Below are 24,736 nucleotides of genomic sequence, written 5' to 3'. Positions count from 1 at the left end.
AAAGTTTCTTTTTGTTCTAATTAAAATTGCACGTGAAACAAAAAAAATATGTCTCTCTACTATATTCAAATACTAAACTGTTAGTTAAGTGAGAGTCACTCAAATGAGTTTTAAACTTGTGAGTAAAATCTCTCCGAAGACGTTTTGTTACCATCCAACCTACCCAACAAGGCTCAACATTCGCTTCTTCGGCCAATCTGCTATGAAAAATTTTCTTCCGAAAATAATGTGAGAGTCTGAGTTGAGTTCGGCTTCGTGCTCCCGAATATCATTTGCATTTTGTTAAACAATAAAAAATTGATTCTCCGCAGTGAATGTGTTGTTAGTGTCAATGAATATCTAGGGGTGCGATTTAAATGCCGCGTGTCCGAGAAGGGAAATATCATTAACCGAATTTCTTATATCACTGATCTACTCAAACCTGTTCAACAGGTTATGGACAATCTTAACCCACTTTGTAAGTTGTGCGATCATCAACAACATAACTGTATGATACAAGAACCTGGTTTTAATTATTGTTTTCATTTGTATTTGTTAATTTTTGATCACATGGCAAAATATTTCAAATTTCAATGGATTAAATCTATCACAATAAGTTATCAGTCAGAATCAATTAACCCGCGTACGATTTTTGCAGTAAAGGTTTCAGTAGGCTGGCCATTTTAAGTTTGTACCTGAAAAAAAGATCAGAATTTAACGATAAAATTAATCTCATTAATACCGTAATCATCACCTCCGCTTGTGTTTTGAATCTTTTTTCTGAGATTCACCCTCAGGTTCCGTTTCGTCCTCGCCCGTGGTATCGTGACTATCATCTTCGTCTTTCCCAATTAGCATCAGTGTAGGCTTACTGACTCTTAAAGGACTGAGTTGAGATGCGAACTTGATCGGTATTTCAGCTCCTTTATTGAAAAGAAATGACAAACTTTGTCCCAACAGGTTCACCGGGATCAACTGATCCTGGTAGGTTAGGGGAGCGGATGTCGTAGTCGTCGTGGTGGTGGTCGTTGTTGTACTACTTGGAACATTAGTTTCTTCATCCGAGCTATCATTGTCCAAAGTGGCCAACTGTGCATTTAGTACCTCTAAAAACGCTGCTCCTGCCAGCGTACTGATGTCTGATTGAGCCGGTGGCGCGGGAACGGCAATCACAATCCCATCAACGGACACGCGTACATTCTCCGTTCCATTCTGACGCTGATCGAAGACTACATCGTAGTCGTCCTCAGCACTATCGTAGTCATCATCATAAGTCAGCACCGGTGAACCACCGACCAATGTGATTGCTATAAACACTGTAATCCAAAACAACCCGTTTGTGTATTTGCACATCGCAAGGAAAACTTTCTACTATTCAGGGGATTAATTAAGTCGGACCGTCGTCTTGAAACGATCTTGTGTGGACCAGAACTTGCACCGAAATGATCATCAGAAGACCCAGCATCCCGATCGGGAACCGGGAGCGGGTCCCACTTTCATTTTGCTATCCCGCTCTACTCAACATTTTGCGGCTGTTGTTTTACCCTCCCATTCGTTTGCAGAAGCTTTCCTCCCAGAAAAAAAGCCATCTTCAGGGTTTCATAAAAGCAGTAGTTTCTCTTGCATTGCTTTCTATCGGACTGCTTATGTATCAGCATAAGTGACGATGGATGAGTTGTATGTTGAACCATTCGTCCAACGATTACCATTCTTGTTCTGTTATTTTGCAATGGCAAATTTGGGATATTTCGAAGTTCGAAAATATGAGAAAAAATCGCTATCATTGATACTAAACCTCAATCAGTATTATTTCATGACAAATACATTTTTTACATGCAATTTCTTCAAAAATTGTTTTTATCTACGCTTAGATAAAAATACAAGCGATATTCATTATTTTGCATTATATTTTTTAGTTACAAGGTAAGCTTTTCATTGATTTGCTTTAAGAATCTAAAAGAATCATGTTTTAAGAGTATCATATCATTCTCATAAGTAAGCATCATGAAATTGTATGATCAAACTAGTTATTTCCAAGCTATAAGGTTTAACAATAAGACAAAATGAAGCTTTCTTTAAAAGCACGGTCTAAGGGCACATATGCAGAAATGCTTAAAACGATCATTGATGTCCAACCTTTGGAAACCGAAAACGGATTTTCAAATCTTGCGGAATCTTTGGTAATCTCTGACGGAAATAGTGAAGATACCTCGTATGTCACTCCTCAAGGGTCTGTTAAGAGGAGATTACCAAACCACAAAATACCAAAAAGAGACACCAAAAATTACACCTTCAAAAAAAGATCCCCGTGTTAAATCTAAAAAGCCAAATTTAAAACCTTAAATTGTGCCTCCTGGTTTGTCAAATTCACAAACCAATCTAGGAACTAGCACAAGAAAAGACAATAATCCAGTGGGCTCCGTTTCAGAGGCACCATCAGGATTACTGAAGTTTTCGGAAATTGTAGAATGGATTTTCACAGCATTCAATATTTCGGAACCTCTAAAGACCATCATAACGGCATTCCTAGAACTTTTTTGAAACAGTTATCATATCAATGGCCAGTTCTCTCAGGTTTTGTAACATTTGATGGATTCCAAAAAGACGTTTGTTGAAATTATTCAACAAGTTTCTTGAGCAAAATATTGTCCCACCTGACTGGAGGCAAGTGAAAGTTATCGCCATTCAAAAGCCAGAAAACCAGCTTCCAATCACAACTCATATAGACCCATTGCAATGTTGTCCTGCATCAGAAAATTGTTCGAAAAAATATTCCTCGACGTCTCGACACTTGGGTCGAGACGAACGGTTTGTTGTCAGATACTCAGTTTGGCTTCCGTAGAAATAAAGGGACGAATGATTGCCTTGCATTACTTTCGTCTGACATCCAAATTGCCTTCGCTCAAAAGCAACAAATGGCATCTGTATTTTTAGACATTAAAGGAGCATTTGATTCAGTTTCCATTGATGTTCTTTCAGACAAGCTTCACCAAAATGGACTCCCAGCGGTTATAAATAATTATTTGCACAACCTTTTACAGAGAAACGCATGCATTTTTCACATGGTGATTTGGCAACATTCAGAATTAGCTACATGGATCTACCGCAAGGCTCGTGCCTCAGTCCGCTCCTTTGTAATTTTTACGTGAGTGACATTGACAGCTGTCTAGTAACCCCATGTACACTAAGACAATTGGCAGATGACGGCGTAGTTTCAGTTACTGGACCCAAAGCTATTGATCTGCATAAACCATTGCAAGATACCTTAGATAACTTGTCCGTTTGGGCTGTTCATCTTGGTATCGAATTCTCTGCGGAGAAAACAGAGCTGGTCGTCTTTTCAAGAAAGCATGATCCCGCGCAGCTTCAGCTTCATATGATGGGAAGAATGATTCAACAGGTTTTGACTTTCAAATACCTTGGGGTGTGGTTTGATTCCAAATGCACGTGGGGAGGACACATTAGGAATCTGATAACAAAATGCCAACAAAGAGTAAATTTTCTTCGAAGAATAACAGGATCTTGGTGGGGTGCTCATCCGGAAGATCTAATAAAAATGAATCAGACCACAATACTTTCAGTGATGGAATATGAATGCGTTTGCTTTCGTTCCGCTGCAAATTCTCATATTATCAAACTATAGCGAATTCAGTATCGTTGATTGCGAATTGCTTTAGGCTGCAAGCATTCGACACATACAATGAGTCTTGAAGTTCTGGGAGTTCTTCCATTGAAAGATCGTTTTTGGGAGCTTTCATCGCGACTGCTAATAAGATGTGAGGTACTGAATCCCCTGGTTATTAATGTCCCTGACTCAACTTTATTTTTCGACACATCCATGCAGCGCGAAGTGCGTGAAATCCCAGAACACCTACGCTCGTTGGAAATCCCAAAAATATTTACAAATAAGTTCAGGCATATTGATGAGGCTGCTGGGTTAGCAGCAGTACATTATAGTTTGAGTGTAATCGTCACATTATCTCCAAACCATTATTTTCTCTACACAGATAGTCTGAGTGTAATTGAAGCCATTCGCTCAAACGCTGCTGGCAAAAATGAACCGTTTTTCTTGGGCCATATAAAACAGTGCCTGAACGTCATATTGAATAATAATTATCAAATCACAATAGTTTGGGTCCCGGTTCATTGCTCCATTCCAGGCAATGAAAGATCCGTATGACAAAATGTAAGTAGGGACTTCATTCGTGTGATGTCCAGACTCATGTCCAATCACTACACGTTAGATGCACATCTCCTTCGAATTGGACTTTCCGAGACTAATCATTGTGCTTGTTGCGAAGGTTATCGCGATATTGATCATGTCGTTTGTACATGGGTGGAGCGACGACACGACCTGCCACTCGTCTATTAAAACTGTATCGCAAATTTAACTACCCCTTAGTAACTCGTAATGTCAAAACAAAATTGCTTGGAAAAATATTCAAACTGGCAGCACAAGTTGATATTTTATTGATTTTGAATGACAGTTACCATAACCTTGGTTATTGTATATTGAAGACTTAAGAAATGAAACTGCAAAACGGGTATATTATTACGAAAAAATTAGAATGGATTCAACGGTTCAAGTGGAAGATCCGTTTTATGCAGTTACAAGTTCTCCAGCATCATTAGCTGTTAGAGCAGTGGATCAGTCGGTCTTGGTGTAGTAATTCTGGCCACATTTGTGGTTTGAAATTAGTCAATGGGTACGACTACAAAGTACTACTGTATTTGAAAAGAATACACGGATTTTTCATTCAAAATAATTATGCCATGCTACTAACGATAAATAATGATACCTCAAATGAAATCTACTTGAAGGAAACGGACATACAAAAATCTACACTGATATTGAAATGATCGAATGTACTGCAGAAGCTTGGACTCAAAATCCTTTTGTTTTTTTTTTTTTTAATTCAATAATATAATATAATATTAAGGCACACTGCTTAAGCGCTTTTGTTTTTATTCGTCACTGTATTTGTCATTCTCCTCAGATAGTTTAATGTACGTAATAGTATGAAATAAAATTAGAAAATGATTTTTAAGCGTTTCCTTCAATTCTCATTTATTCATTGTATTGAAATATGTTAGTTTTTGAGATTTTCTAAAATGCACAATGTTAAGAAAGAAGAAAGAAACCGTGTAGCATGTTATAATTAGAGCTAGAAATATATCCTACTCCAAAACAAAACATGCGATTTAGTGGACCATATTTATCCACTAATCGAGAATCCGATTGTATTTCATTTAAAAGAATTAGAGAACACCCGTTGATTTTGATAATGAGGTTCCCTATAAATCTCAGATTAGACTTCGTATCTTTCAGGGTTGTTGGGACTTTTCATAAACTATTCAATATTACAAACATATTTATTTAGATTAATTTAATTTTGATATAAAATTAGGACCTCTACACCATTTAGAAAATTTCTTGACTTTCTACATGTTGTGAGTTGTTGATGTTGTTTATCGCTAGTAATCAGGCTGAGAATTAATGAAAATATAGATGAAATCGTGTTGATAGTTTTCTGTTTTCGTTTAATCTGGAATCTTCTTCATGAGCTAGTGAATCCGATATTTAAAGCCGATTTTTAGAATGCACTCTTTATTGTTAGACCTGGAAAATATAGTTTCATTAGAGCGATGAATATTGAGATCTAGCAGTTTTATTCGTGTTCCAATCATCGCATCTACATTTCATTTCCTTAAATCCGGTAAAGAAAATAACTTGTTGAATAAATATACTACAGTTTGCTGAAGCTTTCTGTACTAATCACTTTCTATATTCGCAATGAGCTGCATATTGAAATTTGTTTTTGTTTTTTTAAGGTAACTTGGTAACTAGCTCATAGCAACATGACAGTGTTGCTCGAGAATTTTTCTTTTGTTATTTACAAGGGGCTGTTCAAAAAATGGCAATTGGTGGTAAATCGCTTACAGACACTTTTTATTCCATTTTTTCTTCGGAGTGTCTGGTCGTGTCGTCGGGTGGAGTATCGTGATGTCAGATCTCAACTAATAAATTCCTTGCGTACCCAAGGTAGACTAAATGTATGTAATGTCGAAATGTATTAGGTTTAAAGTACTATGTATTGTGGATGCCACGACGAAGAAAAACGTATGTATATTGCCTATGAAATAAACGTATTTATGTAAAAACACGTTCATTATAATATCTACAACAAATATGTGACATAAAAAGATAATACTGACTATTTTTATTTACAGTGAATCAAAAAATTTGCTTATTTCCACCCCTGGTTTGAACATTAGCTGGAAGAAACGGTGGCTAAGCCCTTCGTTTGCGTATTTGTTTTTCCAGGTTTTGTGATCCTACACGGAACGACCGAAATTAGCTCTGCGCCTAATTCGTATTACTGTTTTTGAATTAGTTGATTTTAACAACAAAATTTCCAAAATAACTATAAAATTAGTTAAAATTTAGAATTTACTGTGCTGAAAAAAACTCTTATTTTTAGAGAATGTGTTTAGTTGGCGAATATCCTGGACACAAGCCAGCAATATTTCAATCTAACACGAAATTCTCATTGACAACTAATTCCGTTATTGAAATCAGAAAATTTGATTCTATTTATCTATCACCGTCATTACTGAAGGACAGCACAAAGAAAACAAAAATTAAATTGGTTTTATTAACAAGTTTATTAGCCAAAAACTCATGAGAAGTGTCAAAGCAAAACAATCCATTAAAAAGATAAAAAGGACAGTCTTGTTGAAACTTTTTGCAAATTGTTTAGATGTTTTTCGCATGTGTTACGATATATCCATATATAAATTTCTAAACCGATATGTAAAAATGACGTAAACTGTTAGTGGAAAGTGTATTTATTCAGAATTTGTACGCATTTGAAGCAATTGTGGGTAACAATGTTTTTACGCGAAACAGTGAAGTGAGTTTCGAATGTTGCACTCTAATTGTACACGTCAAATGATGTTTTTTGTATCTTCTAACATTCCGGGCTACGTCGTCCGGTGTGCTACTTGTATTCGGTTTTTGTTTTCCGAGAGCTCAAAGTTTTCAGTGGGAGAGTCGAATGAAGAAAACATCGATTTCGAAGTAAAATTTTCAAAAGGAAGTTTATGTTTCGCTTATGTCTTTTTCTCCAATACAACATCGTTTTTATACCTGCCAATATAGAAAAGATAACCGCGACTGAAATTTTTTTCGGTAGTAGTGTGCCATCTAGTGGCTAGTAGTCATTACGGTGTTAACGTTTTTTCGGTGACAGAGCGCCATATAGCTGCAAATTGCAGAAACCAATTCAACCATTTATGTTGGTTGAAAACAACGTTTTATTTTTCTAATTCAACTAAAAAATTAGTTGAATGGATATGAAAAGTGACAGCACGTTTAATTGGTGAATTCAACTAAAAAAATAACCATTTATATAAATATTTTATTATTATTAAGGGAACTAGAATTAAAAAATCTAAATCAGCAAAAGTAAGATTTTTTTAGTTGACTCAAAAAATTACTAACCAAAATCAGAAAAAAAATTTTTTGCCAAAATGCTAATTTCGGTCTTTTCGTGTATTAGGATCATTAAATGATGAAACACAGGTGTTCTTTCATTTCGTTGTAATGACAGTCAAAACTGTGTCGACGTTTTTTAAAAAAAATTCTGTGAATCCGGCGACAAAAAATGGTTTGATGACATCGAATTGCAAGCATTATTGGATAAAGACGACACGCAAATAAAAAGAGAGTTCAGTCTACAAGTTATATAAATGATTCAGAAGTGTGATTAGTAGAATCCGCATGAACTGACCGAGAGACAAATGAAGAACCGGAAAGCGACACGTGGAATGAACGATTGGAGCCGAGCAATTGCCAAAAATCGATCAGAATATAGAGACAAACAGAAAGTCTTTGGTGAGAAGTGCTTGATTAAGTCTTTGGTGAGAAGTGCTTGATTAAATTTACACTACATTTAGATCTAAATGTCTAAATTAATTTTAGTAATATGAAAAATACATCTGTGCGAGTAATGCGAGTAAGCTACACGCCAGACCTAGCCCCATCCGACTATCACTTCTTTGCCTCGTTGGACCACACACTTTCGGAGCAGCGCTTCGATTCGTTCGAAAATTTTCGAAAATTGCTCATCCGGTGGTTCAACACCAAAGTACTCAATTCTTCTGGAAATGTGTTTACAAAATGCCAGAAAGATAGCAAAAATGGAAAGGAAACGAAGGAAAATATTCAGAGAGAAATAACTATACCGGTTTACTTTCAATGATTGTGTTTAATTTAAATAAGAAAAGGAAGTTCGAGGTAATTTGAGAAAAACTAGAATATTATTGGGAGCCACTATTCAGCAATTTTATTAAAAGGTGTCACCTTAAATTCCAGTCACATCTCAATTCAAACCAATGCTATCCAAAAGTCGATATTTTCAGATCTCGATGATCAACGTTACATACTTTTCTAAGAAAATGCATCCGAAAATAATTTTGGATATTCAAAACTTCAAACGTTTACCGATGCCTGATTTAGCATAAATTTTGCATAAGGTCTTGGTGCTAAATCATTAGTGCATTTTAGAAAATGAAAGATTGCCATTTTTAACACCCTAATGTACAATTTTTAGGGCGATATTGTAACAACATGCAGAAATGCTAGACATGTTCCACTATGTTACTGTCTCATCTCGTAGCGTTTGTGAACGCAATATTGCTCGAAATACGGCACCTGTTGCAAAAATGATTACACCGTTTAGCACTGAGCAAACGAATTGAAGAGATTATGTCTCATTTCTTGCTCACCACGATCAAGCATTCCATTTTTCGTACTTTTCCCAACAACCGTATAAATGCTTTAAGTATACCCAACGCACGACACTTAAAAACACAGAACGGGATAAAACACAGCGCTTCACCACCTGGGACCGCCAAAAGAACATGGACAGAAGCTCACATTAATGAAGGTGGCAAAGCTGAAAATGCAATCATTTTAGAAGAAATAATCAGTTATGGATACCGCAGCACGCCGGGCACGATTAGACGTTCCGCTGCCTAAAGTGACGAAGCAGCCTTTTTATTTAAATAGCTTAATGATATAGTAAATAGCTGATCGTCGTACCCGGACGGCTCTCACGGGTACTGGTAACCGGGACATAAGCGAGCCAATCCAGAAAGGGTCAACGAAACTAACAGTACTTTGCTTTCTTCAGATTTGTATTTACCACAAGCGCATCATTCTCGAAGCCAAGAAGGTAAGACAATCAATCTTCGGGCGAAATATAATTAATAATTAAAACCATAAATCAACATGTGAAAAGAAAATAAACATGACACATTAGCCACAATTCTTTACTATGGATGCACTGATGATAATATTAAAGCAAGGCCATGACTGTCACGGTAAAAAATCATCACTCAACTCATTAAAGCCTCGGCATGATAAAATAGGAACAAGAGCTAATTGGCTCAAGCGGAACGGTTCCGTGTTTTTGTTTAAAGATTTTCACTTTATCATGACTTCTCATCATTTTCATGATGAACACTTTTGACTATACTGCTTACCACATTGGATGAGAAACGAAAGAAAATCTTTTAATTTTAACTCAACATACATTCTTTCTGGAGAACCAGAAGCCTGGATACGCCTGAATGCATGGCAATAACATATCAGATTTGAAGTACCGTAATCGCATTCACACAAATCCCATGAATAATACTAAGCACACTGAATAAACGTTATGCGATGCCCAGTCAACGCTCTAACAAGAATACTGCAAAGGATGCTTGGTAAAATGCACAAATTTTTGAACATTTTTTATCTCATTTTGGTTGAATGAAGTGAAAGTTTAGAAGAAAGAGTCTCCAGATTAGAAACATTGAAATAATCTGTTTATCGAAAGTAGGAAAAAAGAAACTCGTGCAATTGTCGCCTTTCACGACATGGAAGCAGGAACCCAGTGAATCTATTTTTGATTATTTTTTCCGCCGGATTCCACACGGCCTCTAAGCCGGTCCAGTCCGTCGAAAGACAATAGGTACTATCAAAATCCTAGTGAATCCCAGCATCTTGTTCACAAGTCTTGTTTTTTAAATAAAATTGTTTATCTATGCCTATCGCGCACCGGCTTTACGTGACCAAATAAGCCATTTTTTGTCAGCTAAAATTTTTTTTAAGATCTCGTTGTCATCCTTTTACTTGGGAGAGAAGAGCTTTCAACGGAGCACTCGCGGTACGTTTTATCATCCAATGATTCATCGGTGTTGTCTTTCGTACTGTTATGTGTGGCCTCTGCTATCTTTTCGTTTTCATTGTTGTTCACAGTCTCGGGATCATTACTTCCACACTTTGTGCCTTGCTGTGCATTGATTGCCGTTGCTAGTTGGTTCGACGATGAAAATATTTTTGAAACAGGAATACTGAGTTCACTAGTTACCGTTGCTGAACAAGTTTACCGTAGTGAACAAGTTGTTCACAAACTGACATGTAATCAGTTGATTTTCGTAAGTTACCAGTGATTTACAAGGGTGTTCCCCGCCCTGTCACGCCGGTACGCCATTCCGGAGAAAAAATTCTGGCACAATTCTCTTTCGATAGAAAGAATTTCTCCGTACTGCGACATACTCCCTTGAACGTAATGTATTTTATATTTCACGGTATTATACTCAATACTGTGCACCTCGTTGTTAACCGAAGCGAATGCAATTGCAGCTCGTTTAAGTTGAAACATAATATATAGTCAATTACAAGCATTGTTGAATTGTATTTTATAAAGATCTTTTACGTGTAGATACATCCGATACAGATGTATGTTTGTCTTCTAATAACCAAACTAAAAAAATCTAAACATGTTTTCTCAAACCCTATCTTGGAACGAATTAATTATAGTATTTGTGGCAATTGATTTCAGTGTAAGGAGTGTATCGAAAATAAGCTATCCACATACATTTATGTTGTACGCATGTATTTGTGATGATTTTTTTATGCTCAGATCACAGCATGCTGTGCGTTTGGCTGTCAGCTTTCGTTTGTTTACTTGTTTGTGCGGTTGAAATTTTGCGTTTTCAAAATGTCGCGTATTGACAAGGAAGTGAAAATTAAGTTTCTGGACACATGGCTAAGTGAGAAGGGTATTACTATGCGAAAATTGGCGAAGTGGTTTGGAATTCATCATGCCAGTGTTAAAACCATCATTAATAAGTTTGGGGAACACTATTCTTTGGATGAGCTACCAGGAAGAGGAAGAAACTCCGGTTTTTTCAACCAGAAACTGGACCAGAAAGTGGTATCTATAATCATGAAGAACAAATCAATGTCAATACGTGATTTGGGCAAAAAAAGCAGGAACGAGTGTCGGAATGATCCAGCGTGTCAAGAGGCGAAATCATCTGAAGACCTACAAGAAGCAGAAAATCTCGAAAATAAGTGTAGAACATAAGAAGCGAACAGTAACAAGGGCTCGGGAATTGTATTCGCGTCTTTTGCAGTGTCCGGATGCATGCGTTTTCATGAACGATGACACTTATGTAAAGGAGGACTCAAAAACCCTTCCAGGTCCACAATACTTTACTGTCGTCGTTGGGGAGGATGTGAGCGATGACTGATATGCCGATTCAAGTGGAGAAATTCGGTCGAAAGGTACTGGTATGGCAAGCAATATGTTCCTGTGGTTTGAAATCAACCATTTTTACACTACCTGAACTATGAGTGCAGAAATCTATCGATCTGAGTATCTCTAGAAGAGATTGCTGCCTTTATATAAGAAGCATAGGACACCTCCACTGTTTTGGCCGGATTTAGCGTCGGCTCACTATGCCACAGCCACTCTCAACTGGCTTGCGGAAAAGGGTATAAATTTCTCTGAGAAAAATATCAATCCACCAAATTGCCCTCTACTTCGACCCATCGAACGTTACTGGGCAATCGTGAAGAGGGTCTTTAAAAAGTCTGATAAGGCAGCTGGGAACATACAGGAGTTAAAAAAAATTGGGACTCAAGCGTCCAAAAAATGTGATGCAACACTTGTTCGAAACTTGATGAAGAGCGTTCGATCAAAAGTTCGAAAATTCGTGAAGGAATAATTTAAATTTCATCTGGTTTTCATTATGCTCAAGTTTAACCTCGTACAACAAAGGATCAATTTTTAGTTTGAATAAAATATCGTTTTTTATCATAATTTGATAGAAAATTTGTGGATAGCTTATTTTCGATACCATGCAAGTGACATGCTACCAAACGAAGTGTACGCAATATTGAATAAATTTTACCACATTTTTGATATATTTTTTTGTTTATTTATTTCGTCAAGCAAATGTAGACTACATATAAATAATTTACAATGTTTACCTATACTACGTATTATTTCTACGATAAAGTGAGCATGAGTAGACTTTTACTGCACCAAACGTGGATTAGACTGTTATTTGATATTAATTGCCGCATAATGTCTACTATATCGATTTTCATTGGTTCTTTTCGGCTAGCATTAGCTGAGAGAGACGAAAGATAGGAAATGACAGCCGGTGTCAGTAGCATAGTTTGGTGAAGAACTACACTTGTTACACGACCATACTTGGGGACTCGAATTTAGTGTTCGACCTCCTCAAGTAGAAGGTAAAATAGAATTCATTTCTTTCTTCTGATCATGCTTATATGAGCCTGCCTAGGCTAGCTTTTCCGTTCTAAATTCATAACTGATTCAATCTAGAATACCTATCCGTCTTTTCATTTCCTATCTTTCGTCTCTCTCAGTTAATGCTTGCCGAAAAGAACCAATCAAAATCGATATAGTGGATTAGACTGATTTCGTTCTGAAATATTGCGACGTCGTTGATGTTTCTAATTTAATTTGCAATACACTAAGGTCTCTTTTTACACGGTATTTTTTCGCACGGTTTTTTTATACACGGCTTTTTTACACGGATTCCGGAATTAACACGGTTTTTTTACGCGGTTTTCGCAATTAACACGGTTTCTGATGAGAGTTTAAAAATCACTGTCATTTGTTTTTTGAGAAAAATTATAAAAAGGGAACAGGTTGTCTGTAAGAAAACGATTATAAGAGTTATTTTAAAGTTTAAAAGTTAACTACTCAACAATTCACGAGATCATTGACTATTGTTCCATAAAATGATTAATCAGTCTTCAGATTTTCAATCCCTGTCGTAAATTACACGACAACGTCTCTTCCGATCATTTGTGGTGTATGATGTCAGCATCGTCATTGATATCATCGAGAATTTCGTAGCGTTGAAGAAATAGTCGGATTTACTAATCTCTTCAACTCTTCATCATATCGAGCAGTACAGTATTTTATACCCATTCGAATGATATAGCTGTAGTAGTATTATGAGTTGCGCCGATGGAATGAGTTGTTTCAGCATGATACATAATAATACCTTTTCTAATTTGATCCATATTCATCTTTATGAATTCTTCCCCTTTAATTCTGTCGCTGCGTACACAGATCTTCTTTCAATACCCTTGTCTTCCCACTCAGTTTAGTTGAAAATGACTGTTGAGATCGTTAGAGTTTACTACACATTAGGGATGTCCGATACCGAGTCGATACTTTGAGATATCGATACTTTCTTTCACGAATCGGGTATTTTTGGTATCGATATCGCATCAGAGCGATACTGTAAATATCGATACTTTTGGTCTCGATACTTACAGTATCGCAACAGATTGAAGTTAACTCCTATTACGACGGAATATTTTTTTTTATTCAATTAAAGAGGCTTTAACCTTAAGGACATTCACCTTTTCGGGATAGAAGAACTTTCTAACCCAATGCGTGGGGTTGGGAATCGAACCCAGGTGGGCTGCATGAAAGGGACCTATCAGAGCTAATAAAAGTCATTTTCATCTACTCAAAATAGGCGAAAATGTCAATAAATTATTGTCACTCTCATCTTCGCTTGCAAACTATGAGAACGAAATCCATGTCCAGTCAATGACATAAGTGGGACAGTAGTTTTAAAATTGTGTTCTTCCTTTCATTTATCCTTTCAATAATTTGCGGTTTTCAGTGAAAACGCCATAGTATGCAGTGTCGATATTCAACCGAAGCTTTGAGAATCGAAAATGACAAAAAAAGGTTTCACAACGACTTTTACCTGTTACTGCTCGAGTTTGTAGTAGTTTTTTTTCAAAGAGGTTCTGGGATGTAATTACTTCGATTTGTCATATTTTAATCCCTCTTTATAGCCAAACATCACACATTTTCAATACATCGATGAAAAAATGAGAATTGAAATGATGCTCCCTGAAGACGTTTGTTTGGTTTCGTCTTGTCATAGAGGAAAGAGTGACGTTGGCAATTATACTCTTTCTATTTTATTTGAGAATCGAGAATAATTCTGTATAAAATGTTCAAAACGACGTATGTTACAATGAGAGATTCTCTTTGTTTACTTTCTCTTTCGATTATTACGGTACTCTTAGCAATCCTTCACTCCAATTATCTATCGATAATAACAACTAAAGCTATCATCTTTTAATCTGCACTGAAGAAATGATCGGAAAATGCAGGAATATTTCGCAATAATCGAAAGAGAAAGTAAACAAAGAGAATCTCTCATTGTAACATACGTCGTTTTGAACATTTTATACAGAATTCGTCTCTCTTTATTTGTTCTGGTGTCGGTCATTTACGAATGAGACAGTAAAATATTGAAAATGAGGCTGTTGGATTGAATTCTTTCGAAGTAACGTATTGAGTAGATTACATCAGCTTGACTGAAGACTTAGACTATTCTGATAGGAAATTACATTCACTACAGCGTTTACGATATAATATCACAACAATCTTAGTGTCGATCTTAATGTTGTAATATTACACGAAAAGATGAATAATTTCCCATCAGAATCGTCTCAGTATTCAGTCAAGCTAATGTAATTTACAAAATACGTTGTTTCGATGTCATAACATGTGATTTATCTGCAATATTTCTTGAAAACAGAAAATTATTGCATTTGATGTTCAGTACGTCTATTTTTTTCACATCGATTAATAATCACATAGATATTGATTTTTTTTTTGCTGTGTGGAAACATCTTTCTGTACGCCAAGTAAACAATTTTATTTTGAAATGATTGCTGCGCAAGTACCTATCAATTGATACTTACAGGTATCGATACTTTATTGCCTTTTGATACCTTGTATCGATACCTAAAATTTCGATATCCGATCCCCTAGGTATCGATACTTTAGCTTCCGAGTACCATCACTACTACACATCGCACCTTATTCTCAAGCTTTATTTGTAGTGAAAGTGTTTGTGGGTGGTATTATTAGTACTTCTTTAGTCGAACGTTCTAAATTGTACGTATTATCGTTCTTTTGAAAACCGAATTCATTAATCAGAAGGCATGAGCCATTTAGATTAGTTTGCTCATCATACAACGTGTTTCCTGAGTGTTCTAATTTTGATTTTTCATCCAATGTGTTTTATCAAGTATAACTAGACCTTCTCGTAACCTCAGGTTAGTTTTTAGTTTTCCGTTTTTATTGTGAAAAAACAGTTACATTTTATCAAAAACAAAACAAACAAATACACGGTTTTTAAAATTATCACGTCAAATTTTGCACGGTTTCCGCAATTAATACGGTTTTATTTTACACGGATTTTTTTACAACGGTTCGTAACCCCCGTGTAAAAAGAGACCTTAGTGTATATAATTGTCCCATTCTAAGTTGTTCTGTATTATTACGTCTAAATTTTTCACTCTATCTTTTAAAGATAATGTTTATAATTAATAATTTTGTTACTAAGTATATTTATAGGATTGCTAGTAAGGGCTTTTGTTCGAGAAATGTAAGCTGCTTTGGTTTTATCCGCATCTAGTTTAGTTATAGTGAATTTTTCCTAGCATAATTCGCAATAATTTAGAATTTCATGTGATTACCGATCATTTTTGATTCAGCAATGATTATTGTATTCAATAATTACTGTACTCAACATTTTATGCAACTTTAAAACACACACAGAAAAATGCATATGGTTACACAAATTATTGTTAATTTAGAATATTCCAGATGTACGTAATGTTTAGAAGCAATGGCTTTCACATTTCGTTCGCAAATCCATTGTAACTACTTTAAACTATCTCTATTGTATCAATTTGAAGCGATTACCAATTAAATAACAATTTCACACTTTGAGCAATACTTCATTCGTTTGATTTTGGTCATCGAAATAGTTTGATTTCGATAACAAGCCGTTTTATTGAAGTATGTAAAAAAAATTCTGATACAAAAAAAAAATTCGAATCATTTTTGAGAAAGTTGTAAAACACACGAACGTCACCGTTCAACTAGTTTAGAGCAAGATTTTCAGTGCATTTGAATTGTGACCATAATCCAGATTGTGTTTAGCAAAACCTCGCGATATTTGATATTCTGTTTAACGGTGTCGGAAGCATGACTTATCGTTTGTTGTCGTGCCTATACTGTAGCGATTAGCATGAATTATACAGTAGAAATTGGAGAAATGGCAAAGCAAAATACATGCAGGTACTTGCTTTATTAATCATTGAATCCCCGATGGTAGCAACCGCTGGATTTACCAAGCTCTCTTTTTACAGTAAGACCTTGAATAAGTTGTTTTGGCACGTGTGTTTGTTGTTTTCACTTGGAGAGAATAAATTCTGGAAGTGAAGTATTTTCAAGTTTAACAATTTTACAACTCCTACACTAAAACGAAAACACACTCAGAAAAATGAAAACATTTTATTACAGACACATTGACTAATGTGAAGAAAATCCATGCTAGCAGAAGCATCTCTGTAGTAGGTGGCATCGCACGGTCGTCCATAAAAAAGCACGATATTCGCTACAGTCAAGTTCAGGGGATTGGATTTGTGCTAGATAGAGAAAGAGCGACTGCGATCTTTGTGGTGCACATCAGGGAACAGCGAACGGCATTTTTCAATTTTCTGTTTTTATATTTCACTTCTTTCCTGTTGCGTCGTCTCCAATCAACCTGGTGTAAATAAAATATCTTTCAGCGACCAGTCGCTTGTTGAACTTGAACCAGAAAACAGTGAGATTTAGAAGGAAGTCTTCGCGTAGAACCGGTGCAATAGTCCAGAATTAGAAACCTTGAACGATGAAATTGTTTCGAACGACATTCGTGTTGTTGGTGTTCGGTTCGACCGTGTTGGCCAGTCCATTGATTTGGGAAGATTCGCGAGCAATCAAAAATGATGGAAAAACGGAAAACAATAGTAATGCTCCAGGAGATCATACGAGCTCTGTTCCAGATACTACTTTAAACGGTAGTACCTTAGAGGTCCATCCCGAAACTTCTAGTATTGCTGCTGAGCTGACGACTAGTAGCACTAACAACGCAATTGTAGAGCAATCATCTAGTGTTCCTTCTGAACAACCACCCTCACAAATAGCATTAACTACCGCTAAGCCTCGCAAAACAATTACCTTCGATCAACGACAGGAAGGAAAGTTCAACATTAGGGCAGATTTGGAAAACTTTGTGATTGTGGTCGTTCCATCGTCTCCATCAGCAGGAATCTCTCTTCTAGACCTACTAAATCGGTCTAGCCAGAAGAAACAGCAGAAAAAGAAGTCCAGTCATCGCAAAGGAACTAAGAACCATTCGGGTCAGAAGAAGTCACAACACATAACTCCAGAAGTCGTAGTTTTGGATGACGTTCAGTCGCAAGCAAGATTATCCAACGAGGAATTCATCGAAGGTCGCACCCCGTATAAAGTGGATATCTCCAGCACTGGTCGCAGTAGCAATTCAGATCTTCCTTCTCCGATTTACCGTGTGATGCGACCATTCACCCTCAATGTAGAACAACCAACCTCTTCAAACATGATACGCTTTCCCGCCTCATCAGGTAATTATTATGCTAATACCGTAAGAGAGTCCAAATTCCTGCCAGTGCCGGCGATGTCCGATGACGAAATTAGAACTAATACCGTATTCGCTATACTAACAAATAATAACAACTATGGTGATGGTGGGATCGAACCTATCGAGGATGATGGTACTGATGATGATAATTACCTGATGATGGAACAACGGACCTATCTTGATTTACCCGCTTCTCCTGATTCTTCGTTCGCTAGCCTAGAGTACCCGCTGTCCGATGTCGACATGACGAAACTGCAATTACAAGAGGACAACGAAGAGAACAGCGACGGATGGGAACTCAAACTACTCGGAGCACAGGAGCAGTGCGGTCCCGATCGTAAGCGTGACAGTTACGGTGTGTGTCAGTTTGTAACGCCATGAGGGGTATTGCCTTTCCCTCAGAACTTTTAGCTAATAGGACTTATTTTAAAACAAATAGGTGCATCAGCGCTGCTAATTTATTGTACACCACATTTTAAGTGCCAAATAAAAAAAAAACGTTTTATTCAATACAATTTATTTCTGATAACGAATATGATTTTTTCCCCCGTTTATACATCACCGTTGCACTTGAAAAACGCATATGATCTCGTAAATAATTCGAATGATTGAGGAAACGGAGTGGTACAAGACATTTAATTCTACCGTACAAGCATCCTCGATTCCGATTAACATCGCGCATGGTTGATTGGTTGATTTTGCCCGGGAAGACATGTGACGTGAATGAACTCGTGCCGGCAGACACGGTAAAATGGGGTGAATAAAATACACGATGCGAATGCTATGAAAATACATAAGCTTATTCGTTTGTTCCGTTATACGATTCGACCTACATTCGATGTTATCGCGACTGCTGTTTCGTGACTGGTGTTTTTATTACCTTTTGCGTGCGATGACGAGATGAGTCATGCTATATTCGAATCCGTAAAGGAGGTCATTTTCATGCTAACATCAATTAGTTTTAATTATCTCCTGTGAATATATAAATAAATTAGAAGAAAAGCTACTCACACATTCGAACTTATTACTAATATCCTAGTTTTTTTATGTTCAATGAATCTGTGCAAGCAAATATGTTGAGGTACACAACATACAACGGATGTATCAATTTTCATCCTATCTTTCGAGTCTATGCAAAATAGAGACGACTGATGTAAAGCAGTTATCCTGTTTTCCTAATAAAACACATTTATTATGTTATGATTTTTATAGAAAGGCTATGCCATCACTTTTCTCGCAGGTGGCTGAATCGATTTTCACAAACTTAGTTTAAATTATCGGGTGTACAACTTTGCTTCCGTCGTTTTTTTTTTTCAAAATTAAAAGCTTTATTGCGAAAAAGTGCTTACAGATGTATTATTCAAAGTATTGTCCATCGCTAGCGACAACTTTCTCCCAGCTTTCCGGCAACTTTCGGATCCCGTCTCGAAAAAAAGAGTCCTCTTTTGACGCTATCCATGAAGCTATCCATTTTTTCAACTCTTCGAAGGATGGAAAATGTTGATCTGCCAGGCCGTGTGCCATCGAACGGAATAGGTGGAAGTCAGAAGGGGCGACATCCGGGGAATACGGCGGGTGTAGCAAGACTTCCCATTTCAGCGTTTTCAGGTACTTTTTGACCACTTTTGCGACGTGAAACCGAGCATTGTCAGCATGGTTTCACCCGGTTTCAAGAGTTCGTAGTAAATCAAACCGAGCTGATCCCACCAAATACAAATAATAACCTTGGCGCCGTGAATATTCGGTTTTACCTTCGACGAATTAGCATGCCCGGGCTTTCCCCATGATTTTCTGCGTTTAGGATTATCGTATCGAACCCACTTTTCATCACCTGTTACGATTCGATGTAAAAACCCCTTACGATTTTGTCTTTGAAGCAGTTGCTCACATACCAATAGACGGCGCTCGATGTCCCTCGGTTTCAACTCGTACGGCACCCAGTTTCATTCTTTCTAAATCATGCCCAGGACCTTGAGACGTTTTGAAATGGCTTGCTGACTCACTCCCAACGATTCGGCAAGCTCTTCTTGGGTTTGGCACGAATCTTCATCAAGCAATGCTTCTAGTTGTTCATCTTTGAAGGTTTTTTCTCTTCCACCACCATGTTTGTCTTCGACATCGAAATCACGATTTTTAAAACGTTGAAACCACTCCCGACACGTTCTTTTACTCAGAGCAGCATCACCGTAGGTTTCTGAGAGCATTCGATGTGCTTCAGCTGCATTTTTTTCGAGTTGTAACAGAAAAATAAAACTTTCCGCAAATGGCGAGAATTTGGCACATAAACAGACATTTTCGAGCGTGAATAATACGAAAACAAGAACAACTGTCACTGAAACGGCGATGACAATTCGTTAGACACTGTACACACTCACTTTAAAGGAATTATTATTTATGTATTTTGACCAGCCTCAGTCGGTACAGCCACCTATCGGAAAACGGCGGAAGCAAAGTTGTACACCTGATAAAGGTATTTCACTCCCATAGCCAGCTATTGATTCTCGTATAAACAGGCCCGTACCCAGGGTTTCGTTTCGGAAGGGGCCCAAATCAAAAATAAATTTCCAATTTCAAGTTCCAGAAGTAGCGGTCGAAAACTCCAAAATTAAACTCACATCGATTTCTTGATAGTTTGGAACAGATAAGCGCAAGGATTAGGTGAATAATTTGGATGCGCCAAATTGAATGAATAATGTGAATGGGGAAGCAATTGTAATCCTTAGTCGTTATGCTCTTATGTACAGGCACACTGTTTATTTTTTCGTTATTCAAATGCTAAAAAAATGCACGCATATTGATTCACTGTCGATGGTTTATTTTTTCTTTTTCAAGGCAGTTCATGAAAAGCATGCCGTGACATTCCCAGACAACCGACGTCATGAACCCATTGAGCCTCCCTAGACTGCCTCTGAACACTCATTCCGGCTTTAGTTCATTGTCGGATAATCATTACATTTCTTGGCGTGTAATAATGGATCCAGGTTTCGTCAACAGTTACCAAAGCATCCTACCGAATTTGCAACAGCATAATCTAACATTTAGGGGTTAGCCAAATTTTGTGCTAGGGCACATAACCGTTTTCATTATTTTTACATTTCGTCTTTGACTCATCAGTGCAGAGCAGTTCAAATTGAACTGCTTAGTGCTAAGCTCGGCAGTTCAATTTGAACCGCTAAGCAGACGTAAAGTTTCTGCTACTTACAGAACACTTTTTGTTTTGCAACGAAGTGCAATGTCTTTTCTGACGTGCCGAACGAAAAAGTGTTTTCGACTATTTTTGGCCGATGCAGGTATGGTCATTTAGGGGCTGGAAACGCATACAGGGCAATCTTTTTAATTCTTTTCACTTTGGAACACGTTTTTAACAGGCACTTTTTCTACATTTTTCTATTTTTAATTTGCAGTCCCAAAACAAAACAAACCACCGTCAAAGATGAACTTCATCGGCGATTCATTTGTGTCGTCATCGTGTAAAACCTAATGTCAAGGATGGCTTTTATCGTATCGAATAACGTTCACTAGCAACTCTTCACACGATTCAATCAGTGCCATCAAAGAGAAACGGATATCATCGCAACAACAAAAAACCGACAAGATTTATTCAACATAGAATGGACACTAGTGCGAGAGCGAATTTCTCTCGATGACCTGTCTGAGCATCACGAGTTAGCACGCTGCTGTGGGAATACTCTCTGAAGCAACAAACGGTCGCTTATTCTCGTTTCGCGATCCGATTTCATATGGGCAGTTGATAATTGCGCTTATTCTAACTATATGCACATGGTGCTGAATCCCATGGTAATTAATAATTTCGAACAACTAGTCGAGCTTCGATCTCAAACAAAATTCATGACAGTATATTTTAACCATATGTCACAGGAAATCAACCCTTCAAGATATGTTCCTATCCGTGTCAGCCTCCTAAATGTCCCTGACTCAACTTTATTTTTCGATACATCCATGCAGCGCGAAGTGCGTGGAATCCCGGATCATCTACGTTCGACGGAAATCCCAAAAATATTTTCAAGTAAGTTCAGGCATATTGACTCTGAGAAAATGTTTTACACGGACGGATCGCGAATTGAAGAAGCGACAGGGTTTGGTATGTTCAACAATAATATTTCGGCCTCATTTAGGCTTCAAGAACCTGCATCTGTTTATATAGCAGAGCTAGCAGCAGTTCAATATAGTTTGAGTGTAATCGTCACATTAATTCCAAACCATTATTTCCTCTTCACAGATAGTCTGAGTGCAATTGAAGCCATTCGCTCAAACATGACTGGCAAGACTGAACCGTTTTTCCTGGGCAAAATAAAACAGTGCCTGAACGACATATTGAACAATAATTATCTAATCACTATAGTCTGGGTCCCGGCTCATTGCTCCATTCCTGGCAATGAAAGAGCCGATATTTTAGCCAAACGTGGTGCTATTGAGGGTGAAATTTATGAGAGACCAATTGCTTTCAACGAATTCTATAGCTCGTCTCGCCAAAGAACACTTGCCAGCTGGCAAGCTTCTTGGAATAAAGATGATCTGGGTCGGTGGATGCACTCAATTATTCCGAAAATATCGACAAAGGCATGGTTCAGGGGACTGGATGTGAGTAGAGATTTCATTCGTGTGATGTCTAGACTCATGTCCAATCACTACACGTTAGATGCACATCTCCTTCGAATTGGGCTCTCCGAGACTAATCATTGTGCTTGTGGCGAAGGTTATCGAGATATTGATCATGTCGTTTGGACATGCGTGGAGTATCGTGATGTCAGATCTCAACTAATAAATTCTTTGCGTACCCAAGGTAGACTATCCAATATCCCAGTTCGAGACATTCTTGCTTGTCGTGACCTTTCATACATGAAACTTATTTATCATTTCATAAAGAAAACTGGAGTTTCAATTTAATAAAGGCCCCTTTCAAGACTTAGTTCTGATCCCAGCTGCGTCCATGAGTTCAACCAATAGCTAAATTAGAATAAAAATAATGTAATGATACAAACAAACTCGAAACAGTTTATGAAATTATTAACAAAATGTCTGAAAATAACAGCTTATTTTATAATTTATAGAAGTTAATCGTTTGGTTCAAATAATATTTCCGAGTAGATTTCATAATTAATGACGAGTATAAGATGATATTTAAGTAATAAGAGAATATGTTTTAATAAATGCAAAACGTTGTGACTATGTTAGAATTAAATTAGGATAAGAATATTATGTAAAAGTGATGCTACGGCGAAGAAAAACTTATGTAAACTGCCTTAAGAAATAAACGTATTTATGAAAAAAAAAAAACTATATGCACATAACCTTTGTATAAGTTGTGTCTATGAGAATGAGTAGTATGAGTTTCCAGCATCATGAGTAGTATGAATTTCCAGCATTATTCTAGTATGAGAACCGTCAAGTCGAATCATCGATTCGATTTCCTGCGATAATTGTCAACTTGCGATTCTCTCTTGATAAATTCCACACAGAACCGTTCATTATCAGACTGTGACTTTTTTAAGGGCCGTAAAATACTCAGAGTATGAAGTGGAGAGAAGAAATGTAGAAAAATTCTCTCACGGTTCATGCACTGAGCGACACGAGTTCTTGTAGCATCTTCTACCTCTACCGGATTGAAAATGTTGTATACAATATAGATAAATATCGAGCAGCTTCTGTCAAATTATCGGCAATCACCAACACTGCCTTATGTCATGTTCGTGTAAAACCTTATTTACCCTTAACACAGACAAAGACACCAGGGTGTAATATGAATTTGTTAAATAAGATTTTTGAAATAAATATGTGACTAAGGTTTTGTGTATACAGATTACAGATTCTTATATTAGTGTGAATGGAAATTTTAATAATATTCGAGTTAAACAAATTGAATAATGGGACTATTAAATCTTCTAGTAACTTAACTTTTACCTTCTACTAGAGGAGTTGGGCTTAGGCATCTGAACAATGCGAATCACCCAAGTCTCTGGTATGTCGGAAAGTAGTGATAAAGGTCTTTTACCATTTACTATCCAAACCGGCAAAAGAAAAGTTACCAGAAGTTGTCACTTTCTACTTGCGACGGCATTCTTACGCACAATCTTCCCTGCATGGATGTTTTTTCTTTATCTCTATACGGCTAGTTGGATATCGAAATGGAAGGTTTGTTCGAACTATTGCTTATGTGCCCAGAGTCACAGCGTGTTGGCTGTTTAGCCTAGGTTGTAAGCGGCGTTCAGTAGCGCTCCATTCATCGCTACCCCGATGGAAACCCATCATGTTAATATTTTTACTCTTTTTCTTTTTTTAACGACTAAGTTTAGTAGTCAATATATCTTTTTTTTGCGATATTCTTTAACCAGAGACCTTTTTTTGTAGAAACAGACAATGAAAATTATAGAATGATAGTACTCAAGGGAGAGCAAGGATGTGAATAAATAGAACGGAAAGGTGAGACGTGACAGAGGGTCATTATTATTATTAATGTAATTTTATTTCCCTCCGGTTTTAACCATTAATATCATTCGGGGAGGGGGGGGGGGGGGATGGGGGGGTTTAGCAAAGTTATTCTTCATCAACAAATTTATTCAAAGAAATGTCATGAACACGATTGAAGAACATTGCCCGCGACTTAATTGTCCTACTTACCAAGCTCCATATCCATATCTCACTTAAATTAGGCCATTGAAAGTAATCGAAACTGCTATGCCTCCAGACTGATATATATATATATTGGTGGTCGTACAACCCAGGGGCGGCAAGTTCGATGAAATATTGGGGGGCACAAAAAATTATTACTATAGATCATTAAACTTTTCAATATATAAAGCATTTTAATAAAGGAATCGAAAAGATTAGAGCAAATAAAAAGCAACCAAATAAAAATCACAAACATTTT

The 24,736-nt window shown here is 37.0% G+C and overlaps 2 protein-coding genes across 2 annotated transcripts; one reads left to right on the top strand and one right to left on the bottom strand.

Annotated features, from left to right (window-relative positions):
- Window positions 1-506: 506 nt before the first annotated feature.
- On the bottom strand, window positions 507-1,725 carry LOC131432487 (uncharacterized). Its single transcript, XM_058598796.1, has 2 exons — window positions 734-1,725; window positions 507-674 (listed from the first exon to the last, which is right to left on the bottom strand). Exons 1-2 carry the CDS (start codon window positions 1,330-1,332, stop codon window positions 614-616), a joined length of 660 nt encoding a protein of 219 aa, XP_058454779.1. The 5' UTR covers window positions 1,333-1,725; the 3' UTR covers window positions 507-613.
- A 15,087-nt stretch (window positions 1,726-16,812) lies between these two features.
- Window positions 16,813-18,360, top strand: LOC131427596 (uncharacterized). Its single transcript, XM_058590942.1, has one exon. It carries the CDS (start codon window positions 17,077-17,079, stop codon window positions 18,226-18,228), a length of 1,152 nt encoding a protein of 383 aa, XP_058446925.1. The 5' UTR covers window positions 16,813-17,076; the 3' UTR covers window positions 18,229-18,360.
- Window positions 18,361-24,736: the final 6,376 nt, after the last annotated feature.

Source organism: Malaya genurostris, chromosome 2 (assembly GCF_030247185.1).
Source record: "Malaya genurostris strain Urasoe2022 chromosome 2, Malgen_1.1, whole genome shotgun sequence".
Lineage (NCBI taxonomy): Eukaryota > Metazoa > Arthropoda > Insecta > Diptera > Culicidae > Malaya > Malaya genurostris.
The sequence above is the reverse complement of the archived record's forward strand: the minus strand, read 5'-3'. Positions and strand labels throughout refer to the sequence as shown.